We start from the raw sequence: 20517 nt of genomic DNA on the forward strand, positions 1-20517 counted from the left end.
TTCCTGGAGCTCCCAAATAGGTTCCCAAAGCACTGAGAAAACCTACTTCAGGGCAGTACAGAGGGCAGGGTGTTAGTGTTGTCACTCACAGGTCTTGGCTTCAGCCACCAGGGGACCATGCCTCTTCTTGCCAATGAACCCATACAGGACAAATTTGTACTTGCGACCAGGATCAAGGGAGGTGATGACAGCTGAGCGCTGGGGCCCCTCCACGGGCACCACCTGGGGCTGCCCGTCCCTGTCCTTGTACTGGATCACGAAGGAGTCAAACTCGCCCTCAGGGACTGTCCAGCGCAGGAGCAAGGAGTCAGAGGTCCTGTCCGTCACCGTCAGCTCACCCAGGCGTGGTGGGCCTGAGGACTTCCCAGGCTTCTCCTCATCTGTGTCTGGAGTTTGGGAGCCAAAAGCAAAGCACAGCGGACTCAATCGTTCTTTTGTGTCTCCTTCCCTCTCCCCTGCCCACCTCACTCCATCCTGGATAGCTCCCTCCCTGGAAGACTCTATTTCCCTGCCCCTCAGCCCTCTGTGACCAGCTCTCCTGGAAGAGGGACGTTTCCCTCTCAATCTCCGCTCCTTCCCTTCTGACAGTTTCTCCATCTCTCACAAGGTCTTGGTCCCTTTGCACACCAGGATCTTTGAGGGGTTTCAGGTCCCCCCTGGTTCTGCATGAGAGATTTAGGCCTCCCTGCTGCAGCTTCAGAGGAGTCTGAAGGCTCCTCCGCCCACCTGAGCTACTCTCTCTCTCACCAGGATCTCTTCCAGAGGTGAGCTTGGGATCCCACAGAGAGGAACAAAGAGGGAGTGTGAAAGTCAGGTGCCCTGGGCCCTGTCTTTCACTGGCCCTGCAAACATCATCCATGTCTGAAGTCCTGATGGCTGTGGAGCCCCCTCCTGCAAGGAGTCTTCACCCCCAGAAGAAACTGGCTGATGGAACCATGGACTGCTGTCCACTGCAAACCAGGCTCCAGGGACAGTGTCGGGAGCTGAGGGTCAGTGTCCAGAGGCCTTCCCATGCCCACCCTGAAAGATCTGCAGGGCAGGGAAGGGTAGAGGAGCAACCGAAGAGTGAGGGCAGGGGACAGTGCAAGGAAAGCTACAGGTGGAGGGCCAGGGACCTTCAGCCTCTCTCCTGGAATCTCTGTCCCACCGTGGAGCTTTTTTCCTCTGCCTCTTTCGCCTCTCCCCACCTACCCTTATCATTGTTTTAAGATCCCCCTCCATTGTCTTCCCGATGAACCTGCAATTCCTTTTCTTTCCTTTCCTCCTACTATCCAGCGCCAAACATCACCCCTGCCTTTCACTGGACCCTCACCACCCACCTCTGAAGGCCCAATAGCCCCAGCTTCTTCCCCAAACTCAGGATACTGATCTGAGCAAAGTCCAGGATGTACCCATAATGCCTTGGTACATGATGGGGTCAGAGGGCTTGCCCCCAGGAGGGACCCCACGAAGTGACAGCTCGTAGGGGGATCCAGGAGCGGGTGGAGGCACCAGAGCCTGGCGGACGTCCCCTGGTAGCAGTTCCTCGTGTGCCCCCGGCCCCTCGGGCACCCTCAGGCGTAGTTGGAAGTGGGCAAAGGTGTCGGGCTGGGCGGTCCAGGCCACACGGAGGCGCCCTGTCTCATCTCTGCCCAGCACCCTCAACTCTCCCAGCTCCTGGGGGCGCTGCTGCAGGAGAGGGGCCTGGGCCCCTTGGGTTGTTGAGGGGCCTGAGGGAGGAGGCTCGTCAGTAGTCCCCAAGAGGCCAGAGGGTGAGGCCCCTAGGAAGAGACAGGGTGAGAAAAAAAGGAGAGTCCAGTATGAGAACTAGAAAGGAATCCCCAGTCCTCAGGTTCTGCCCTCCAGCCTCTTAACAGCCTCGAGACCCTCCACTCTTCTACTTCTGGTTCCATCACCTGGGCCACCCCTCCTCCCAAAGGTCAGCCAGTCCTCCCAACACCTCCATCTACCATTCCTGAGCAGACAGGCCTGTGCTTCAGGCAGATAATAAGTAAAATAAATTCTGCTATCCCTCATCCCACAAGGCTTCCATGACCTCCAGCTTCCAGAGACTTCCATGCCCCTCCCCACATACACTCCCGCCCCCCCGCACTGGGTAGTGGTCAGGTGGCTTCCATTAGTGCTGCAGTGAGAAGCCTGGAAGAAAGACAGTGGTGTTAGAGAGGGAGGATGCAAGAGGAGAGTGGGCAGTGGGAAGAAAGAGAGGGCGTAGGGGTGGACATCCAGGTCAGGTGGCATCTGGGCCCTACGGGGGAAGAAGAGGTCCACCACCCTCCCACAGCAGCCACAGGGTGCCCTTCCCCAAGCCCAGACATCGTTCCTGTGGGAGAGACCAGCATAAAGTGAGCCAGGAGGTCTGAAAAGCCAGCTCAAGAAGCAGTGGTTTCATCCCCCACATCCGGTTGCTGCCTGATGGCACCCAGGCCACCCCCACACAGTTCTGATGTGTCTCTTCAAGGTCAAGGCCAAATTGTGGAAAACAGTAACCACTGACCACAGTCATCAGCCACCCTCACCACAGTGAGTCAGAGCGGGAATCACTGTTTTCAATTCCCAGCCCACTCAAACCACTCCAGTGAATCTTTGCAGGTGCCCCAACCACATCCCGGTCTATTGCCTAAAATAGCAATCCTGAAGCGACCTGGGAACCCCAAAGACGGGGCCACCTTGACCTTAGGCATCCACAGGATGATGCCAGGACTTTGGGGTGAAGACGTCTTCTAGGGACATTGGACGGGTGCTTTGTCCCGGGGCCCCCTGGAGCCTGAACCAGGTAGGGCCTGAAGGTAGGAGTGTGCAGTGGGGGGTGGCAGGGGAGGAACTCGTGAATGCAGGCTCCAACGGCAGGTGAGGCTGGACAGGGGATGGGTGTCCCGTGGCCCCAGCCCACGCTACCTGTGGTGGTGATGAAGGCGTAGGACTTGGAGGTCTGCCCCGCCCGCACCCCGTGGACCTCCACGTGGTAGGTGGTGCCGGGCCTGAGGTCCGGCAGGCTGACGGTGCGCGTGGTGCCCGGCACGGTCAGCTCACCGCCGGGGCCCTCTGCAGGCGGCTGAGGCCGCCAGCGCAGCACCACGCGCTCGAACTGGCCGCGGAGCCCGTCGAGAGACACAAGAAGCGCGCCGTCAGCGGAACTGCCCAGCACCTCAGGCTTGGGATGGCGGGGCGCAGCCACCCGGTCGACGCCTTCAGGTGAGAGGCCGTAGATGCCCTGGTTGGAGTCCCGCTTCCTGGTGCCGGGGTCGGGGCTGGCGGTGGGGCGGGGGTGGCGGGGCGGGGGTGCGGGGGAGCCTGCGGGGGCGGCGGCCGCCCGACGCCGCTGCAAGTATTCATGGATGTGGCGCGCCACCGACGTGTAAGTCTGGTTGGCCCGCAGTGGGTAGCCGTGAGCCCGCAGGTGGCGCTCCAGGTCCTGCACCGTGCCGCGAAAGCGGCCCAGCTCGGCAGTCAGGTTGCCCCAAGACCGCCGTGGGGGCTGGGACGAGCTTGGCCGGGGCCGGGACTCCTCCTCGCCTTCCTCTGCGGGCCTCGAGGGCCGAGGGGACTGTGGGGGACGCGGGGCTGGGGCTGGCCGGGACTGGGGCTTGCGGGGCGGGGATGGGGGGCGCACCTCCGGGTAACTGTAGTGGCCTGGTGCTGCCAGGAGCGGAAAAAGGGGAGGAGAACAAGTCAGTGGCAGCTCCCTCCGGCACTTCTCCCCGCGGCAGCCCCTCCCCTATCCCTCCCACCAGAGCCAGAGGCCTCTTCCCTGTGCCCCAGCCCCACCTAGAAAGAGAACGGAGGGAAATCGGTCAGTGTCCCCGAGTCCCCCCATCCCCCTCCAAGCCCACCACTGTTGGTGCCCTAGAAAGAAGAGACAAGCCCATGGGTGGGGCCCTGTAGCTGAAGAAGATAAAGGGGAGTGGGGGAAGAGAAAATGAGCTACAGCGAGGTGGGTGTCCCCCGTCACAGGAAAAGAAAAGAAATATCCAGGTATCTGTTAAGAAACCTTGAGGTTTAGTGGAAAATCACTGCTGTGAGACCCATCTCCCAGCAATCCCAATCCTGAAGGCAAGAGGACTGATGATCTCTAATCTGCCTAATTCCAGTCCCACAAAATCTATCAGCACAAGGCCTGTCCCTGTACCTAAATGTAAATAAGAACGTCCCTTAACTGGCTGGATCAGACAGCATCTCCTATTCACTTCTCTCCTTGGGGCGGTTCCTTCCGTAGTCTAACCTGCAGCCTTCCTATAGTACTCCAGGCATCTGAGGGCTCTGTCTCCCCAGTGGCCTCAGGACAGAGCAAGGCCCCCAGCAGGTGCCTGAAGACTGCCCCACACCTGCCAGATGCATTCAGAGGAGCCTGTGAGCCCTGAGCCTGGGCTCCTGAGAAGGAGGATCCAAGGCTGGAAAACCAGGGCGCTTCCCTAACCTCTGGCCAGCCATACCTGTGTTGGCCCTGACAGAAGCTGGGTAGCTGACTGCCCGGCCCCGCTCCGCTGTGACAGTCACCACATATTCCACGCCTGGCATCAGGTCAGTCAGCAGTGTCCTGTCTGCTTCAGGGGGCACTTCCAGCCGTACCCTCTGGTTGCCAGCACTGACATAGGACACCACAAATCGGTCCACCTCGGCCTGGGGACGAAGCCAGCTGAGCTCCAGTGTTGTCGGCGTCACAGCCACCACTCGGAGGTCCTGGGGCCCATCGATCACTAGCCAAGTTAAAAGAGAGGAGGGCTCAGGTGGGTGTCTTGTTCTTCAGTCATCAGCTTTCCTTCCAAGAGCCTAGCCCCCATCCAGCCCCTCCCATCTCCTTCTGGAAGGCAGATTCCCTCTCCAGTCCAGATCTCCACCCAGGATGCCAGTCCCCGCAGCCCCAGCTCTCACTGGTGGTGATGGTCTTGGAGGCAGGAGGGCCCCAGCTGGTCCCTCGAAGGGCTCGGACGGTGACCTGGTACTCCTGTCCAGGGGCCAGTCCTCTCTGGTCATAGGCTGAGGCAGAGCTTGGAACCCGTGCTGTGAATGGGGGGCTCGCCCCCTCTGTCTGTGAGAGGGAGCACCAGGTGGTTCAGGGGCTGGTACTCTCGCCTCTGCTGCTCAATCCCCCTTATCTCTTCTTTCTCCAATTCTAAACAGTGTCAACTGGGACTGTGTGGAACTCGGCCCTGTAAAAGCTGGGGAGCACAGGCAGTAACAGCAAACATGCTGAGAGCACTAACTCCTTGCCAGCCACTGTTCTAAGCCATTTACATATGTGAACTCACTTCATTCTCACAACAACCCTATGAAACAGTTCTATTAGTCCCAACTCACAGAAAAAAAAACTGAGACACAGAAGGACAAGTATCCTGCCAAGGTCACCAACACCAAGAAAGTGCCAAGGATTTAGGCCCTGGCAGTGTGATCCCAGAATCCCCTCTCATGGGCACCCCTGTTCATCTGCCAAAATTCCACCCAACACGCATCAGGACTCTCCCTCCGGCTTTGCCCTAGCAACTCTGACTACCTGGGCATGAGGAGGCTTCTCCTAAGCTCAGTCCTTTCAGAACAAATGAAGTAGATCAAGGATACCCCTTCAAGTTGCACTTTCTCCTTAAAGGGTCTCCCTCAGCCTGAACCTCCCGGCAGATGCCTGCTCATGGCTGTGTAATAGGATTGTGACCCACATTACAACCCTCCCCTTGAGGGACTTTTTTTTATCTCTTCATCAGACTTATAGGCTCCTCTTTTTTTTTTCTTTAATTTTTTTTTTTTTTTTGAGACGGAGTTTTGCTCTTGTTACCCAGGCTGGAGTGCAATGGCGCGATCTCGGCTCACCGCAACCTCCACCTCCTGGGTTCAGGCAATTCTCCTGCCTCAGCCTCCTGAGTAGCTAGGATTACAGGCACGCGCCACCATGCTCAGCTAATTTTTGTATTTTTAGTAGAGACGGGGTTTCACCTTGTTGACCAGGATGGTCTCAATCTCTTGACCTCATGATCCCCCCGCCTTGGCCTCCCAAAGTAATTTTTTTTTTTTTTTAAAGATGGGGTTTCACCATGATGGCCAGACTGGTTTTGAACTCCTGACCTTAGGTGATCCACCCACCTTGGCCTCCCAAAGTGCTAGGATTACAGGCGTGAGCCACCATGCCCGGCGTAAGCTCCTCAAAACAAGACCCATCTGCTTAAAGTTCCACAGATATGTTTCCTGATTGTTGATTTTGTACTTGGTATCATGCTGGGCATTGGAGACACAAAAATAAAATATATGGTCCCTGTCCTCAGGTAGCTCATACTCTAGTAGCTAAACATATGGCCACATCTTGAATTTTATGAGATACTTAAAACAATCTCTATGCTTAGCAAATGCCTGTGAGAAAACAACCCTCCTACAAGTGTACATTTAAGGTATTATGATTATGTGTGGTGGCACCAAAGGAAATCTACTGGCTACTGGCCCTGCTCCAGGCAGGGTCTCCTAGAGCGCCCACTGCTAGGGAAACAGGAGGAGCTGGACACCTGTGAGCATTCTAACAGCCCCACATTTTGATGCGCTGTCCAGCCAGGACAGCTGCTAAGGACGCTCTGTTCTGCTTAGCTATGTTGGCCGTGATGGGGACACCTCCATTTAGCCAAGTAGGATTGGAAATTTCAAAAGGTACTCTCCTAAACCAAGAGAACTGTGGGGAAATCAACATAGTAAATATTAAAGTATAAAACCAGATGAGAAGGCCACGTAGAGATTTCTGGGTTGAGGATGAAATAAAGCTTTGTCAGTTTTCTGGGCTGAAAAATTTTCCTAGACACACAGGACCTCCATCCCTCTCCTACTCACCCTGCCCTAGTATACCCCAGCCTAGGAAGCCTTGGGTTAACCTCAACTCAAGACCCATGAAATCCTTACCCTTCCCAGAATTTCTTTGTTCATTTTCTCTCTGTGTTTGTGTCTCTTTCTCTTTATCCATACCTACCCCATCCCCACTGCCTCAACACACACACACTTGGATGCTCCCTGATGATGTCTCGTTCTTTCAGTGAGGCAAGCCTAGCCCCAGAGTTCTCCTTCTTCCATAAGATCAACCTATATTATTCTTTAGACACCTCCTGGTTCCTCCTGAGATCCACCTAGGAATAGTCCCCTGAAAGTCCATCAACCTAGCCCATGTCTCCCACGTCTCCTAGCACCATCTTGCTGGTCTGAAATGGGCTTTCTAAACAGATGCTGGCAGCTGGCTCTGCCCCTTGGTAAAGCTTGGCTGCTTCACTGATTTTTTTTTTTTGATGGAGTTTTGCTCTTGTCACCCAGGCTGGAGTGCAATGGCATGATCTTGGCTCATTGCAACCTCCACCTCCCGGATTCGAGTGATTCTCCTGCCTCAGCCTTCCAAGTAGCTGGGATTATAGGCATACACCACTCTACTAAAAATTTTGTATTTTTACAAATGCTGGGAGTGATTCTCCTGCCTCAGCCTTCCAAATGCTGGGATTACAGGTAGGAGCCACTGCGCCCGGCCTGCTTCACTGATTTTGTTCTTGGCAAGTTTTAAACCTTATTCCAATACATCTCTGTTTTTAGACTAGACCCAAGCAAAAACTTCTTGGAGGCTGCAAGGTGTTGTGTCCCAGTGAACACTTAGCATGACCCTGGTTTCCAGGCTGCAGAACACACCCAGACAAGGAATATCTGAATTTCTTTCTGATTCAGGAACTCACCTCCCTCAGATTCCCTATGCTTTCTCTCACATTCATAGAGGAGCTAGCATTCTGCAGAATAGCAACATTCCTTCACTTAGTGGGCCTCAGGCTGGAGATGCCTCAGAATCACCTGGAGGGCTTGGTGCAATACAGGTTACTGGGTTCTGTGCCCAGACCTTCTGATTCAGCATATCTGGGGAGGGGAGTCTGACAATCTGCATTCCTAACATACCCTCAGGTGATGCTGATGCTGCAGGTCCAGGGAACACACTTTGAGAATCACTGAGTCAGAGTAACAATGCCACATATGCAGGGAGAGGAGAAACCTTCTTTGGCATTCTGAAAAATAATTACGGCTGGGTGCGGCGGCTCATGCCTGAAATCCCAGCACTTTGGGAAGTGGAGGCAAGTGGATCACCTGAGATCGGAAGTTCAAGACCAGCCTGACTAACATGGAGAAACCCCATCTTTACTAAAAATACAAAATTAGCTGGTCGTGGTGGTACACGCCTGTAATTCTAGCTACTCGGGAAGCTGAGGCAGGAGAATCGCTTGAATTCGGGAGGCAGAGGCTGCAGTGAGCCAAGATCCCACCATTGCACTCCAGCCTGGGCAGCAAGAGTGAAATTTCATCTCAAAATAATAATAATAGTAACAATAATTCCAATAACTAGGTGTGTTCCTTGATCTGGAATAGCAGAGTTTGGGCTTTGAGAGAGAAGTGCTTCTGGGAAGAGGGAAGGAGAGAGATAGAGATAGGCTTCTAGGATGACAGCAGCAGCAAGAGGACAGACAGCTACTCAATATACTCTGTGCCCACAGAAATGGACAGAAAACACTTGCCAAGGCAGAAGGTACAATGCCAGGGGCCAGCTACAGAGAGTGGAAAGCATAGTGTGAGGGTCAGTAGCCCAGGCCCAAGAGGAGTTTCTGGGGAACCAATTTTACAGGAGTGTCTTCCACACCCAGTTTCAGAAAAGACCCAGAATGTGACAGACACCCATACCCAGAGCAGAATGGATGAGCTAAGAACATGGCCAAGCCTGGCATAGGCCAACCTGGCACCACCACCCTGGCTCTGAGCGAGGGTGAAGGTCTAGGGCTTCAAGTGGAAAGCGGCGCCTTGACGACACCAAGGATGGGTTTGTATTTATTCACTCAGAGCAGGAGACATCTGCTGCACTAAGAGCTCCTCTTATCTCAAGTGTTTATTTTAATTCTTCTTTCCCTGAAGTTCTTAGGAAAGTTCCTTTTCAAAGTCCCACCCTTTCAAGATTAGAGCTATGTAAATAATGTACACAGAGAAGAAGAGAGTGGGAGAAACACTTTAAAATGTTAGCAGTGCTTGTTTTAGTGAGCAGCAGCCAAATTGTTTTTCTTTTCTCTAGTTGCCAAATTCTTGTCCCGTGATTAAATTATTTTTATAACCAAAAAAAAAAAAAAAAAAAAAAAGATGTTTAAGCAAAGAGAAAAATCCAAGCTATCTCAGTTGCACCACAAAGTAGAGATTTCTGCTTCTGCTTTGGCTAGAGTGAGGTGAGACAGAACACGGTAGGGGTCTGGCCTGAGGGGTATAATGAGAAGACAAGGCAAAGTGGAGTGAGGATGACAGACAGTCCCTCTGAGCTGCCCCCTTCTGTCCTAGAGCCATCCGAGGCTTCAGGTCCAGGGAGTTCTTTTTACAGAGTCCTGGCTCAGCTGATGAAGATGAGGGTGGCATGGCCCACACCCTATGGCATTTGTGGGATGATGCAGGAAAACATGAGTTGGATGGTAGAAATGTCAGAAGATTTGGAGCTGGGGAAGTGACCATTTCTTAAAAGCCCAATCTGCACAAAGGGAGGTCCCAAATGAGTGACCACAAGGCTTTGTCCTTAGGGTGTTCCCTCTAATGTTTTAAGAGCAAGCTGGATGGCCAGGTGTGGTGGCTCATGCCTGTAATCCCAGCACTTTGGGAAGCTGAGGTGAGCAGATAGCTTGAGCCCAGGAGTTCAGGACCAGCCTGGGCATGCAACATGGAGAAACCCCATCTCTACTGAAAAAACAAACATTAGCAGGGTAAGGTGGTGCATGCCTGTAGTCCCAGCTACTCGGGAGGCTGAGGTGAAGAACGACCTGAGCCTGGGATGCAGAAATTGCGGTGAGCTGAAATGGCACCATTGCACTCGCGCCTGGACCACAGAGCGAGACACTGCCTCAAAAAAAAAAAAAAAAAAAGAGCAAGTTGGAGGGAGACAGAGAAAAAACTAGTTTGCATGTGTTGATGACAAGGAGGTGGGAGATGAAGTTCACAGCCTCAAAATTATTGCAACAGCCTAGACAGCTTGGCCCAAACTAAAAAGATAACATTGAACAGGGCCAAATGCAAAGGCCTATATTTAGGTGAAAAGAAAAAGTGTATATAGTTGAATGTTGTCTTCTTTCCTACCTTTCTTCTTCCCTTCCTTCCATCTTTTTTCCTGGCTAATCTGTGTTTTCTAAATTTTCTGCACTGGGCCTATATTACTTTTATAATGACAAGTTACTTAAAAAAACAAATATGACCAAAACAGCTGCCCGCTTGTGTGACTACAAGTTAATATATGCTGACTCTGGCCGGGCGCGGTGGCTCAAGCCTGTAATCCCAGCACTTTGGGAGGCCGAGACGGGTGGATCACGAGGTCGAGATATCGAGACCATCCCGGTCAACATGGTGAAACCCCGTCTCTACTAAAAATACAAAAAATTAGCTGGGCATGGTGGCGCATGCCTGTTATCCTAGCTACTCGGGAGGCTGAGGCAGGAGAATTGCCTGAACCCAGGAGGCGGAGATTGCAGTGAGCCGAGATCGCGCCATTGCACTCCAGCCTGGGTAACAAGGGCGAAACTCCATCTCAAAAAAAAAAAAAAAAAAAAATATATATATATATATATATATATATATATATATATATGCTGACTCTGAGAAAAGGGCTGAGAAATCCAGGCTAAGCCAGTGGGCCCCTCTTTGCCCCCACATTTTGGGGGAACGTGAAAAAAGCAAGAGTCACAGGAAGGTAAAGATTCAGAGAACAAAGACTTAGGGGAAAGGGGTGAAGAAACCGGGAGGTTTTGCCTGAGGAATGAAGACACCAGGCTGGTATCCCCACCTGAAGGCCTGTGGGGTAGGACACAGGGGAAGCAAAAAGCATTCCAGCTACTGATGAATACCCAGCCAGGGCCAACAGACAGTGTTAGAATGAGGGCAGACTGGGATTCTGCAACAACAATCACAACTAACAGTGATGACCAACAATGGACTGCACAGCCTAAGGAAGTATTGAGCTCTCTGTTGCCAGGTGTTCCAATTGCATGGGACCAATGCTTGCTGGAGATGCTGCAGAGGCCTCAGTACCCAGTGTCAAGCAGGCTAAGAAGGTCTTTACGGCAGCTTCTGGAACCCAGCCATCTGGATTCAACCAATGATTACCTGGAACTTCCTGCAGGAGGTAAGCCCTGACCCCCACCCTGTCCTGCCCACTTAGTCTACTCCTGGAGCATGGCATGTCTCTCACCGTGGGGATGAATTGAATTTCATAGGCATCCACAGGGCCAGGAGCCCGGGTCCACTCTGTCCGAACTGTTGTCTCCTCCAGGAGATGCATCCTCATGCCTTCAATGGCTGGCACCTCTGCCCAAGAGAATGGGGTAGGGAAAGCTGGTTAGCACAAGGCAGCCACCCTCACCCGCAGCCCCTTTCACTCAGGGACATCCAACAGGCCCATCCCAACTTCCACTCCTCTCTGTTAGTGAGGAATAGCTGCCAGAGGGCTGAGCAGGGCTTGGGTCTCCTTCACCTTCCCTCCATCTTCAGGAGCACAAAATCTCCCTAAATGCAACTAAATGGGCCCCAACCCGATCCTCAGAGATCTGAAGGCCAGTCGTGCCCACTGGCAACCCCTGTGGTTCCGCTGCCCCTGGTGACACTGGCTCCTCCAAATGACATGCTCTCCCTCCACTCTTCCTCAGGCTCAGGTCTTCCCCATGGCTCCTGTTCACAGAACTGCAGTCCCAGAGCACATTGGGGAAGGCTGGCTGCTCACCTTCCCCGCAGTCTTCACCAGCATACCCTTCTTTGCAGACACAGCTGCCATCGTGACACTCTCCTCGGCCACGGCAGTCCCCTGGGCATGTCTGGATGGCACAGTCAGGGCCTCGGAAGCCCTCTACACACACACACTGGCCTGCCCGGCACAGTTCCCGGGGCCCACAGCCTCCAGGGCAGGCGCTGGCTGGAGGCTCTTCCTGTCCGCAGTCCTCACCGCCATAGCCCAAGTGGCATATGCATACTCCCTGCACACAGCGCCCACGTCCACGGCAGTCAGCTGGGCACGTGCGGGTGGCACAGGTGGGGCCAGTGTAGCCTGGATCGCACAGGCAGCGCCCCTCCTCACAGTGGCCCCTTCCGTGGCAGTTGGAGGGGCAGGTGCGGATGCTGCAGTCCTCACCCACGTAGCCTTCCCAGCAGACGCACACACCGTCCTGGCACACGCCGTGCTGGCTGCAGTCGCGCGGGCACCGCCTCACCCCACAGTCCTCGCCAGAGTAGTCGTCCTCACACTCACAGCGCCCATCTAGGCAGCGGCCGCGGCCTTGGCAGTCCCCGGGGCAGCTGCGCGTGCTACAGTCTTCCCCTGAGTAGCCTGAGTCACACACGCACACGCCGTCCTCGCAACGGCCGTGCCCACGGCAGTCCCCGGGACAGCGACGGCTCCCACAGTCCTCACCGGTGAAGCCCGGGTTGCACACGCAGCGGCCATCCACGCAGCGCCCGCGACCGCGACAGTCTCCAGGACAGGCGCGCGTGCTGCAGTCCCGGCCTGTGTACCCCGGCCAACACACGCAGCGGCCACTTTCACAGCGGCCGCGGCCACGACAGTCCCCAGGACAGCTGCGCACACCGCAGTCCTCGCCGCTGTATCCCGCATTGCAAACACACACGCCGTTCTCGCAGCGTCCGCGACCTCGACAGTCGCGTGGGCAGGCGCGCGAGCCGCAGTCAGGTCCAGTGTACCCAGGCCAGCACACGCAGCGGCCGTCCTCGCAGCGTCCCCTCTGGTTGCAGTCGCCAGGGCAGCTGCGCACGCCGCAGTCGTCCCCGCTGTAGCCCGCGTCGCAAATGCATTCGCCGTCCTCGCAGCGCCCGCGGCCCCGGCAGTCCCTCGGACATGTCCGCGTGCTGCAGTCCTCGCCCGCGTACCCGGGCCAGCACACGCAGCGGCCGTCCACGCAGCGCCCGCCCTCGCCACAGTCCCAGGGGCAGCTCCGCGTACCACAGTCCTCGCCAGTGTAGCCGGGGTCACACACGCAGCGCCCGTCCTCGCAGCGTCCCCGCTGGCTGCAGCCCCGAGGGCAGCTCCTCACCCCACAGTCCTCGCCAGTGTAGCCGGGGTTGCACACGCAGCGCCCATTCTCGCAGCGCCCCCTCTGGCTGCAACCGCGCGGGCAGCTCCTCGTGCCACAGTCCTCGCCAGTGTAGCCGGGGTCACACACGCAGCGCCCGTCCTCACAGCGTCCCCTCTGGCTGCAACCCCGAGGGCAGGAGCGATGGCTGCAGTCGGGGCCTGAGAAGCCTGCCTGGCACACGCACACGCCCTGCACACAGCGCCCACGGCCTTGGCAGTCCCCGGGACAGGATGGCCAGCCACAGCTGGGGCCAGCGTAGCCTGGAAAGCACACACAACGACCGCGGACACAGCGACCCTGATCATTGCAGTCATCTGGGCAGGAACCTGAGGCTGATGGTGGTGAGGAGGGAGGCATCTCAGCATCTGTGGGGTCTGAGCAAGTGGGCCCACCCCAGCCTGGCTCACAGGAACAGGCGCAGCGGCTCAGATCAAACACACCATGGAGACTGCAGAGGCTCCGCACATCTGTCTGACCTGGAGTAGAAGAGAGAGGCAGGCCTCAGTCTCTCTCCCGGGAGAGACGCTGAGCCTATATAGTGCTCCTAGTGCTCCTATGTGCAGGGGCCCTAGCCAGGCCAGCCTCATGTCATAAGGCCAGTTATGAGATGTCTGCTCCTGGTTGCTAATATGTGTAATGTAAGCAGCCTCTCAGGGCCCTGGAGTATGCTTTGGTTGACAGGTAGCCCAGCTCTGCTCTCCAAGTTGTGTTCTATGCTGCATCCATACCCCAGAGGGTGAGGAAGGAATGCCTTCTTCTAATTCATGCCAAGGACCTTTATTGGCTGGTAGTGCCCGTCCCACCCTAACCCACCTCTCCACCCTCTTCTGTGATCACCTGCTCACCTGTGCCAGCCTGGGCAGCAGCAGGACAACATCCCCCAGTGCATTGTTCCTTGAGCCCCTTCACCAACTCCTCCAGGATCTCTAACCGGACCCTCAGGGCCTGCACCTCTGAAGCAGGGACTGGGGGCTCAGTGCCTGGGGGACAGCCACAGCCAGTGGAAGGGGGCAGGTTAATGCGGTGGGTGAATACCACCTGCTTCTCCCCTCCTTCCACTGTGTGCTCGTAAAGCTGAGAAGAGGGGCTTCCCCCTCCTGCCCCCACTGTGTGACCTCCTGGCTGGGGAGGGGGCCTGGGGGCTGGCAGTGTCACATTGGACCGTGAAGAGAAGGGGCCTGCTCTGGCTGTGCCCAGCAGCACCAGGAGAGCCAGGCTGGAGGTTACAGGATGCTGGGCTGGCATCTTTCAAGAGGCTGCAGGGAGAGAGGACACATATGAAAGCAGGTTCAAAAAGGAGACAAAATGAATCCCCCCTTCTCTAGCACATACCCACAGTCCCACCATCCACAAGTAATCTACCCAACTCACATGTATGTAAAAATTCACATTGAGCCCAACCCTAAAGGATACCCTCCCTGGGCAAGTCTGTTCTCTACCTCTGATATCATTTGGTTATCCTGCTCCTCACCCCCTTTTCTACTGTGTTCCCCTACACTGGTCTTTTGTTTGTCCCCCAAGCACTATAGGCTCTCACTACACCAAGGGCCTTTGTACCATATGTTCTCTCTGTCTGGGATGCCCTTCATTCCGCTCTTAAAGGCTGGCTCCATCTTCAAATCTTAACTCCCAGTTAGGGCAGTCTTCCACGACTCTCCATCACAAATCATGTTCCTGCCCTTCATGGCACTTACTGCTGCCTGAGTTAATCTGTTTACCTGTTTATTACCTTTCTCTCAATACTAGAATGGGAGCTCCATGAGAACGAGGACGTCATTTATCCCAGCATTGCTGTATACTTGTGTCTGGCACATAAATGTTTTGGGTAAATGTTCTATCCGACACAGCAATGTTGAATGAATTAGTGGATGAGTACCTAGGGCCAATCCTTCCTCAAGCATCTGGACCCCACCTCCTTCTGTCTTCTAAGAAACCTTAAAGTGTAGATTATCTTCTCCCTCTCTCTTTCACTTACTTTTTTTTGAGGCAGAGTCTCACTCTGTTGCACAGGCTGGAATGCAGTGGTGCGATCTTGGCTCACTGCAACCTAACCTCTGCCTCCTAGCTCCAGTAATTTTTCTGCCTCAGCCTCCCGAGTAGCTGGGATTACAGGCAACTGCCACCATGCCTGGCTAATTTTTGTATTTTTAGTAGAGATGAAGTTTCACCATGTTGGCTAGGCTGGTCTCGAATTCCTGACCTCAAGTGATCCACCTGCCTTGGCCTCCCAAAGTGCTGGGATTACAGGCATGAGCCACCATCCTGGCTTCTCTTTTTTATTCAACTACTCACTCTCAACTAGATCCTTGCTCAAATATCTCTGATTGAAAAAAAAAAAAAAAAACCCTTTTCAGGCCGGGCGCGGTGGCTCAAGCCTGTAATCCCAGCACTTTGGGAGGCCGAGGCGGGTGGATCACGAGGTTAAGAGATGGAGACCATCCTGGTCAATATGGTGAAAGCCCGTCTCTACTAAAAATACAAAAAAAAAAAAAAAAAAAAATTAGCTGGGCATGGCGGCGCGTGCCTGTAATCCCAGCTACTCAGGAGGCTGAGGCAGGAGAATTGCCTGAACCCAGGAGGCGGAGGTTGCAGTGAGCCGAGATCATGCCATTGCACTCCAGCCTGGGTAACAAAAGTGAAACCCCGTCTCAAAAAAAAAAAACAAAAAACCCTTTTCCTCAGGACTTATATGATCAAATATCGAGAAGTATTTTATTTTATTTTGTGATGGAGTTTTGCTCTTGTTACCCAGGCTGGAGTGCAATGGTGCGATCTCAGCTCACCTCAACCTACGCCTCCTGGGTTCAGGCAATTCTCCTGCCTCAGCCTCCTGAGTAGCTGGGATTACAGGCAGGCCACCATGCCCAGCTAATTTTTGTATTTTTAGTAGAGACGAGGTTTCATCTTGTTGACCAGGATGGTCTTGATCTCTTGACCTCGTGATCCACCCCCCTTGGCCTCCCAAAGTGCTGGGATTATAGGCGTGAGCCACTGCGCCCGGCCTTGAGACTTATTTTAAAGGTGCAAGAATAGAAAGATGAAATAGACTAGGGCCCACAAAGAGGCCCACACATATATGGTCACCTCATTCATGACAAAGGTGCCCCTGCAGTTAAAAAGAGAAAGGGTGGTCTTTTTAGATACCGGTGCTGGGTCAACCCAACATCCATACATGAAAAAACAGTCATTCTCCACCTTATTTCTGACATACAGAAATTAATTTGAGATGAACCCAAGACCTAAATATGAAAAGTAAAGCAATACCTTTCATAGCAATATCTTTTATTTTCCTTTTTTGAGACGGAGTTTTGCTCTTGTTACCCAGGCTGGAGTGCAATGGCTCGATCTCAGCTCACTGTAACCTCCGCCTCCTGGGTTCAGGCAATTCTCCTGCCTCAGCCTCCTGAGTAGCTGGGATTACAGGCATGCGCCACCATGCCCAGCTAGTTTTTTATATTTTTAGTAGAGACGGGATTTTGCCATGTTGATCAGGATGGTCTCGATCTCTTGACCTCGTGATCCACCTGCCTCGGCCTCCCAAAGTGCTGGGATTACAGGCTTGAGCCACCGTGCCCAGCCAGCAATATCTTACAGAAGAAAAAAATTTCTGACCTTGGAGTAAACAACATTTCTTTTTCTTTTTTTAGACAGAGTCTCACTCTGTCACCCAGACTGGAGTGCAGTGGTGTTATCTCGGCTCACTGCAACCTCCATCTCCCAGGTTCAAGTGATTCTCCTGCCTTAACCTCCCAAGTAGTTGGGATTATAGGCGTCTGCCACCACACCCACCGTTTTTGGTATTTTTAATAGTGACAGGGTTTTATCATGTTGGCCAGGCTGATCTCGAACTCCTGACCTCAGGCGATCTACCTCACTGGGCCTCCCAAAGTGCTAGGATCACAGGCTTGAGCCACCGTGCCCAGCTGCAAGATTTCTTAAGTGAAACACACACAAAACCTAACCATAGGTCAGATGTAATAGCTCATACCTGTAATCCCAGTGCTTTAGGAGGTCTAAGTGGGAAGATTGCTTGAGCCCAGGAGTTGGAGACCAGCCTGGGCAACACAGTGAGATTCTGTCTCTACAAAAAAACAAAAACAATTTGCTGGGCATGGTGGGGCACACCTGTAGTCCCAGCTACTCAGGGACTGAGGTGGGAGGATCACCTGAGTCTGGGAGGTCAAGGCTGTGGTGAGCTGTGATCATGCCACTGCACTTTAGCCTGGGCAACAGAGCTGACACCCTGTTTCAAAAAAACAAAACAAAACAAAATTTCAGGTCATCAAATGACATCATTAAGAGAATAAGAAGGGGCCAGGAGTGGTGACTCACACCTGTAATCCCAGCACTTTGGGAGGCTGAGGCGGGCAGATCATGAGGTCAAGAGTTCAAGACCATCCTGGCCAACATGGTGAAACCCTGTCTCTACTAAAAATATAAAAAATTAGCTGTGCGTGGTGGCACATGCCTGTGGTCCCAGCTACTCAGGAGGCTGAGGCAGGAGAATCACACGAACCCAGGAGGCAGAGGTTGCAGGAGTTGAAGTTGTGCCACTGCACTCCACCCTGGTGACAGAGTGAGACTCCATCTCAAAAAAAAAAAAAAAAGAAAAAGAAAAAAGAACTCTGCAAAGCAAAACAACACAAAAAGCCACAATGAGGAAACCCAGTCTTTTAAACTGGCAAAAGACTTAAACAGGTATGCCAGAAAAGAATATAGCCAAAGGGCCAATAAACACTTTATTTATTTTACCCAGGCTCAAGTAATTGTCCTGCCTCAGCCTCCAGAGTAACCAGGATTATAGGCATGTGCTACCATGCCCAGCTCATTTTTTTTTGTATTTTTTTAATTAATTAATTTTTTTTTTTTTAGTAGAGACAGGGTTTCACCAAGTTGGCCAGACTGGTCTGAAACTCCTGACCTCAAGTGATCCACCAGCCTTGGCTTCCCAAAGTGTTGGGATTACAGGTGTGAGCCACGACACCTAGCCTATTTCATTTTATTTTAAGATAAACTCTACCTCTGACATCTAGGATGGAGCACAGTGGCACAATCACAGCTCATTGCAGCCTCAAACTCCTGGGTTCAAGTGATCTTCCTGTCTTAGCCTCCAGAGTAGCTGGAACTAGAGGTGTGCATCACCATGCCTGGCTAATTTTAAAATTATTTTTAGAGATGGGATCTTGCTATGTTGCCCAGGCTGGCCTTGAACTCCTGTCCTGAAGCAATCCTCCTGCCTCAGCTTCCAGAGTAACTGGGCTTCCAGGTGTGAGCCACTGCACCTAGCACCAATAAACATTTTAAAAATGCACAAAATCACTAGTCATCAGGTAAATGTACATTAAAACCATAATGAGATGCCACTAAATATCCTCCAGAATGCTTGTCACTCTCTAAAGAGGCTGTCATTGCTCGTTATTGGGAAGAATGTAAAGCAACTGGAATTCTCATCTTTGGCAAGTGGGAGCATATATTAGTGCAAACACTGGAAAGTTGTTTGGTAGTATCTGCTAAATCATAGTCTATAACCCAGATATCTATAACTAAATATCCAGTGGGAATGACTATATAGATCTTCCAAAAGACATAGACAATAATGTTCATCAGATTTATTCCTGTATTAGCCAAAACTGAAAACAACTCAAGTGTCCATTCGTAGAGTGGGTAAATTGTGCCAGAGTCATACAACGGAATAGTATACAGCAATTAAAAACACCCTATTGCTACATGCAACAACATGGGTGAATTTCACATACATAATGCTGAGGAAAAAATACCACACACAAAAAGAGAACACTCTCATATACCATTCCTGAGCTACATTTAAAAAAAAAGATAACTTACAAAAAATTTTTTTATAAAGGCAGGGTTTCACCATGTTGGCCAGGCTGGTCTTGAACTCCTAACCTCAGGTGATCTGCCCACCTCAGCCTCCCAAAGTGATGAGATTACAGGCGTGAGCCACCACGCTTGGTCAAAAAAAAAGGAACTTTTGAATGACATCATTTACATGAGGTTTCAAAACAGGCAGAGTTCATCTCTGCTTTTAGAAGACAGGATAGGATTACTTGCAGGGATTATTGACCAAAAGGAGTCATATTTCTGGAAATATTTTGTGTCTTAATCTGGGTGGTTATGCAAATGTATACATATTCAAAAATTCATTGAGCTGCATACTTAAAACTTTTGCATTTTACTGTATAAAAATTAAACCGTGGCTAGGTGCAGTGGCTCAAGCCTATAATGCCAGCACTTTGGGAGGCAGAGCCGAGCAGATCCTGAGACCCAGAGTTTGAAACCAGCCTGACCAACATGGTGAAACCCTGTCTCTACTAAAAATACAAAAAAATTAGCCAGGCATGGTGGTGGGCACCTGTAATCCCAGCTACTTGGGAGGCTGAGGCAGGAGAATCGCTTGAACTCAGGAGGCGGAGGTTGCAGTGAGCCGAGATTGTGCTACTGCACTCCAGCCTGGGGAACAGAGCGAGACTCTGTTTCAAAAGTTGTAATAATAGTTTCACCTTAAAAAGCATTTCCCCAATCTCACACCCCCTCCAGACACCACATACTTCTCTCCTTTACTTCATGACCGCTGTTGTCAAGATTTATTTGTATTTGGTGTTTCCATTTCCCCGTAGCCCATGCATGCCTCAATCCACTCTCTACTCCCTCCAACCAACCAAACAGCCCCCTCTAGGGTTTCCCAGTGACCTCGGTGCCACAAAATCTAAGGGACATTTGTCTTCATCTTGCTTGCCCTCTCTCAAAGTCACTGGGCGCATTTCACCACATCTTCTCATTTAAGACATTCTGTGTCCACGCTGACCAATGCGGTAGCCAGGAGGGATACGTGGCTCTGTAACACTTGAGATGTGACTAGAATGACCGAGTAACTGAATTTTATTTAGAATTTCTCAATGTTTCCAGATGACTGTGAAGTGCAACAAATTTCTACTAATTCACAGACCCACCGCTCTAGTCACCCACCTGGTACCTTCATCCAGACTCATGACTTCAATTTCCAATATATACCAGTTTGTAAAACAGCCCAGTCATCTTCCTCTCACTCCACGGCAATCTATCCACCTGCCTACTTAGCATCTCCACTTGGGCACCTCAAATTCACCATGCCAAAACTGAATTCACGGTCACCTGTATCCCATCCCCTCCCAGAATTCCCCATCAAAGCTCAGAGCCCCACCATCCATCCAGCTTTACGAGCCAGAAGCCTAACAGCCCATTCAATGCCACCATGTTTCCTTGTATCTACCCATATTTTCTCATAAACATCTCTTTAATTCGTTTCCTTCTCTCCCACTTACTTTCATTCTAATCCAAGCTTCCTTCCATCCACCTCTTGCCTAACAATTGTAATTGCCTCCTGGCTGCCTTTTTTTTTTGAGACAGGGTCTCACTCTGTCACCTAGGCTGTAGT

General features: G+C 52.3%; 1 protein-coding gene across 8 annotated transcripts in view; it reads right to left on the reverse strand.

Moving 5' to 3' along the window:
- Positions 1–20517, reverse strand: part of TNXB (tenascin XB) — a 71074-nt gene that overhangs the window by 45820 nt on the left and 4737 nt on the right. For 2 of the 8 annotated variants that reach the window (XM_035295289.3, XM_035295287.3), the window contains exons 2-9: positions 13928–14338; positions 11720–13558; positions 11192–11307; positions 4870–5026; positions 4431–4694; positions 2896–3636; positions 1392–1760; positions 90–386 (exon numbers count right to left, since the gene is read on the reverse strand). In XM_035295289.3, the coding sequence (XP_035151180.3) occupies positions 90–386; positions 1392–1760; positions 2896–3636; positions 4431–4694; positions 4870–5026; positions 11192–11307; positions 11720–13558; positions 13928–14327 (4183 nt within the window). In that variant the 5' untranslated portion in view covers positions 14328–14338. Of the gene's footprint in view, positions 1–89; positions 387–1391; positions 1761–2895; positions 3637–4430; positions 4695–4869; positions 5027–11191; positions 11308–11719; positions 13559–13927; positions 14339–17070; positions 17164–17248; positions 17326–18102; positions 18188–20517 lie in introns of those variants that run through there. The other 6 variants (XM_078368836.1, XM_035295292.3, XM_054253820.2 and 3 more) reach the window with 5 other exon arrangements.

Source organism: Callithrix jacchus, chromosome 4 (genome assembly GCF_049354715.1).
Source record: "Callithrix jacchus isolate 240 chromosome 4, calJac240_pri, whole genome shotgun sequence".
Taxonomy (NCBI): Eukaryota; Metazoa; Chordata; class Mammalia; order Primates; family Cebidae; genus Callithrix; species Callithrix jacchus.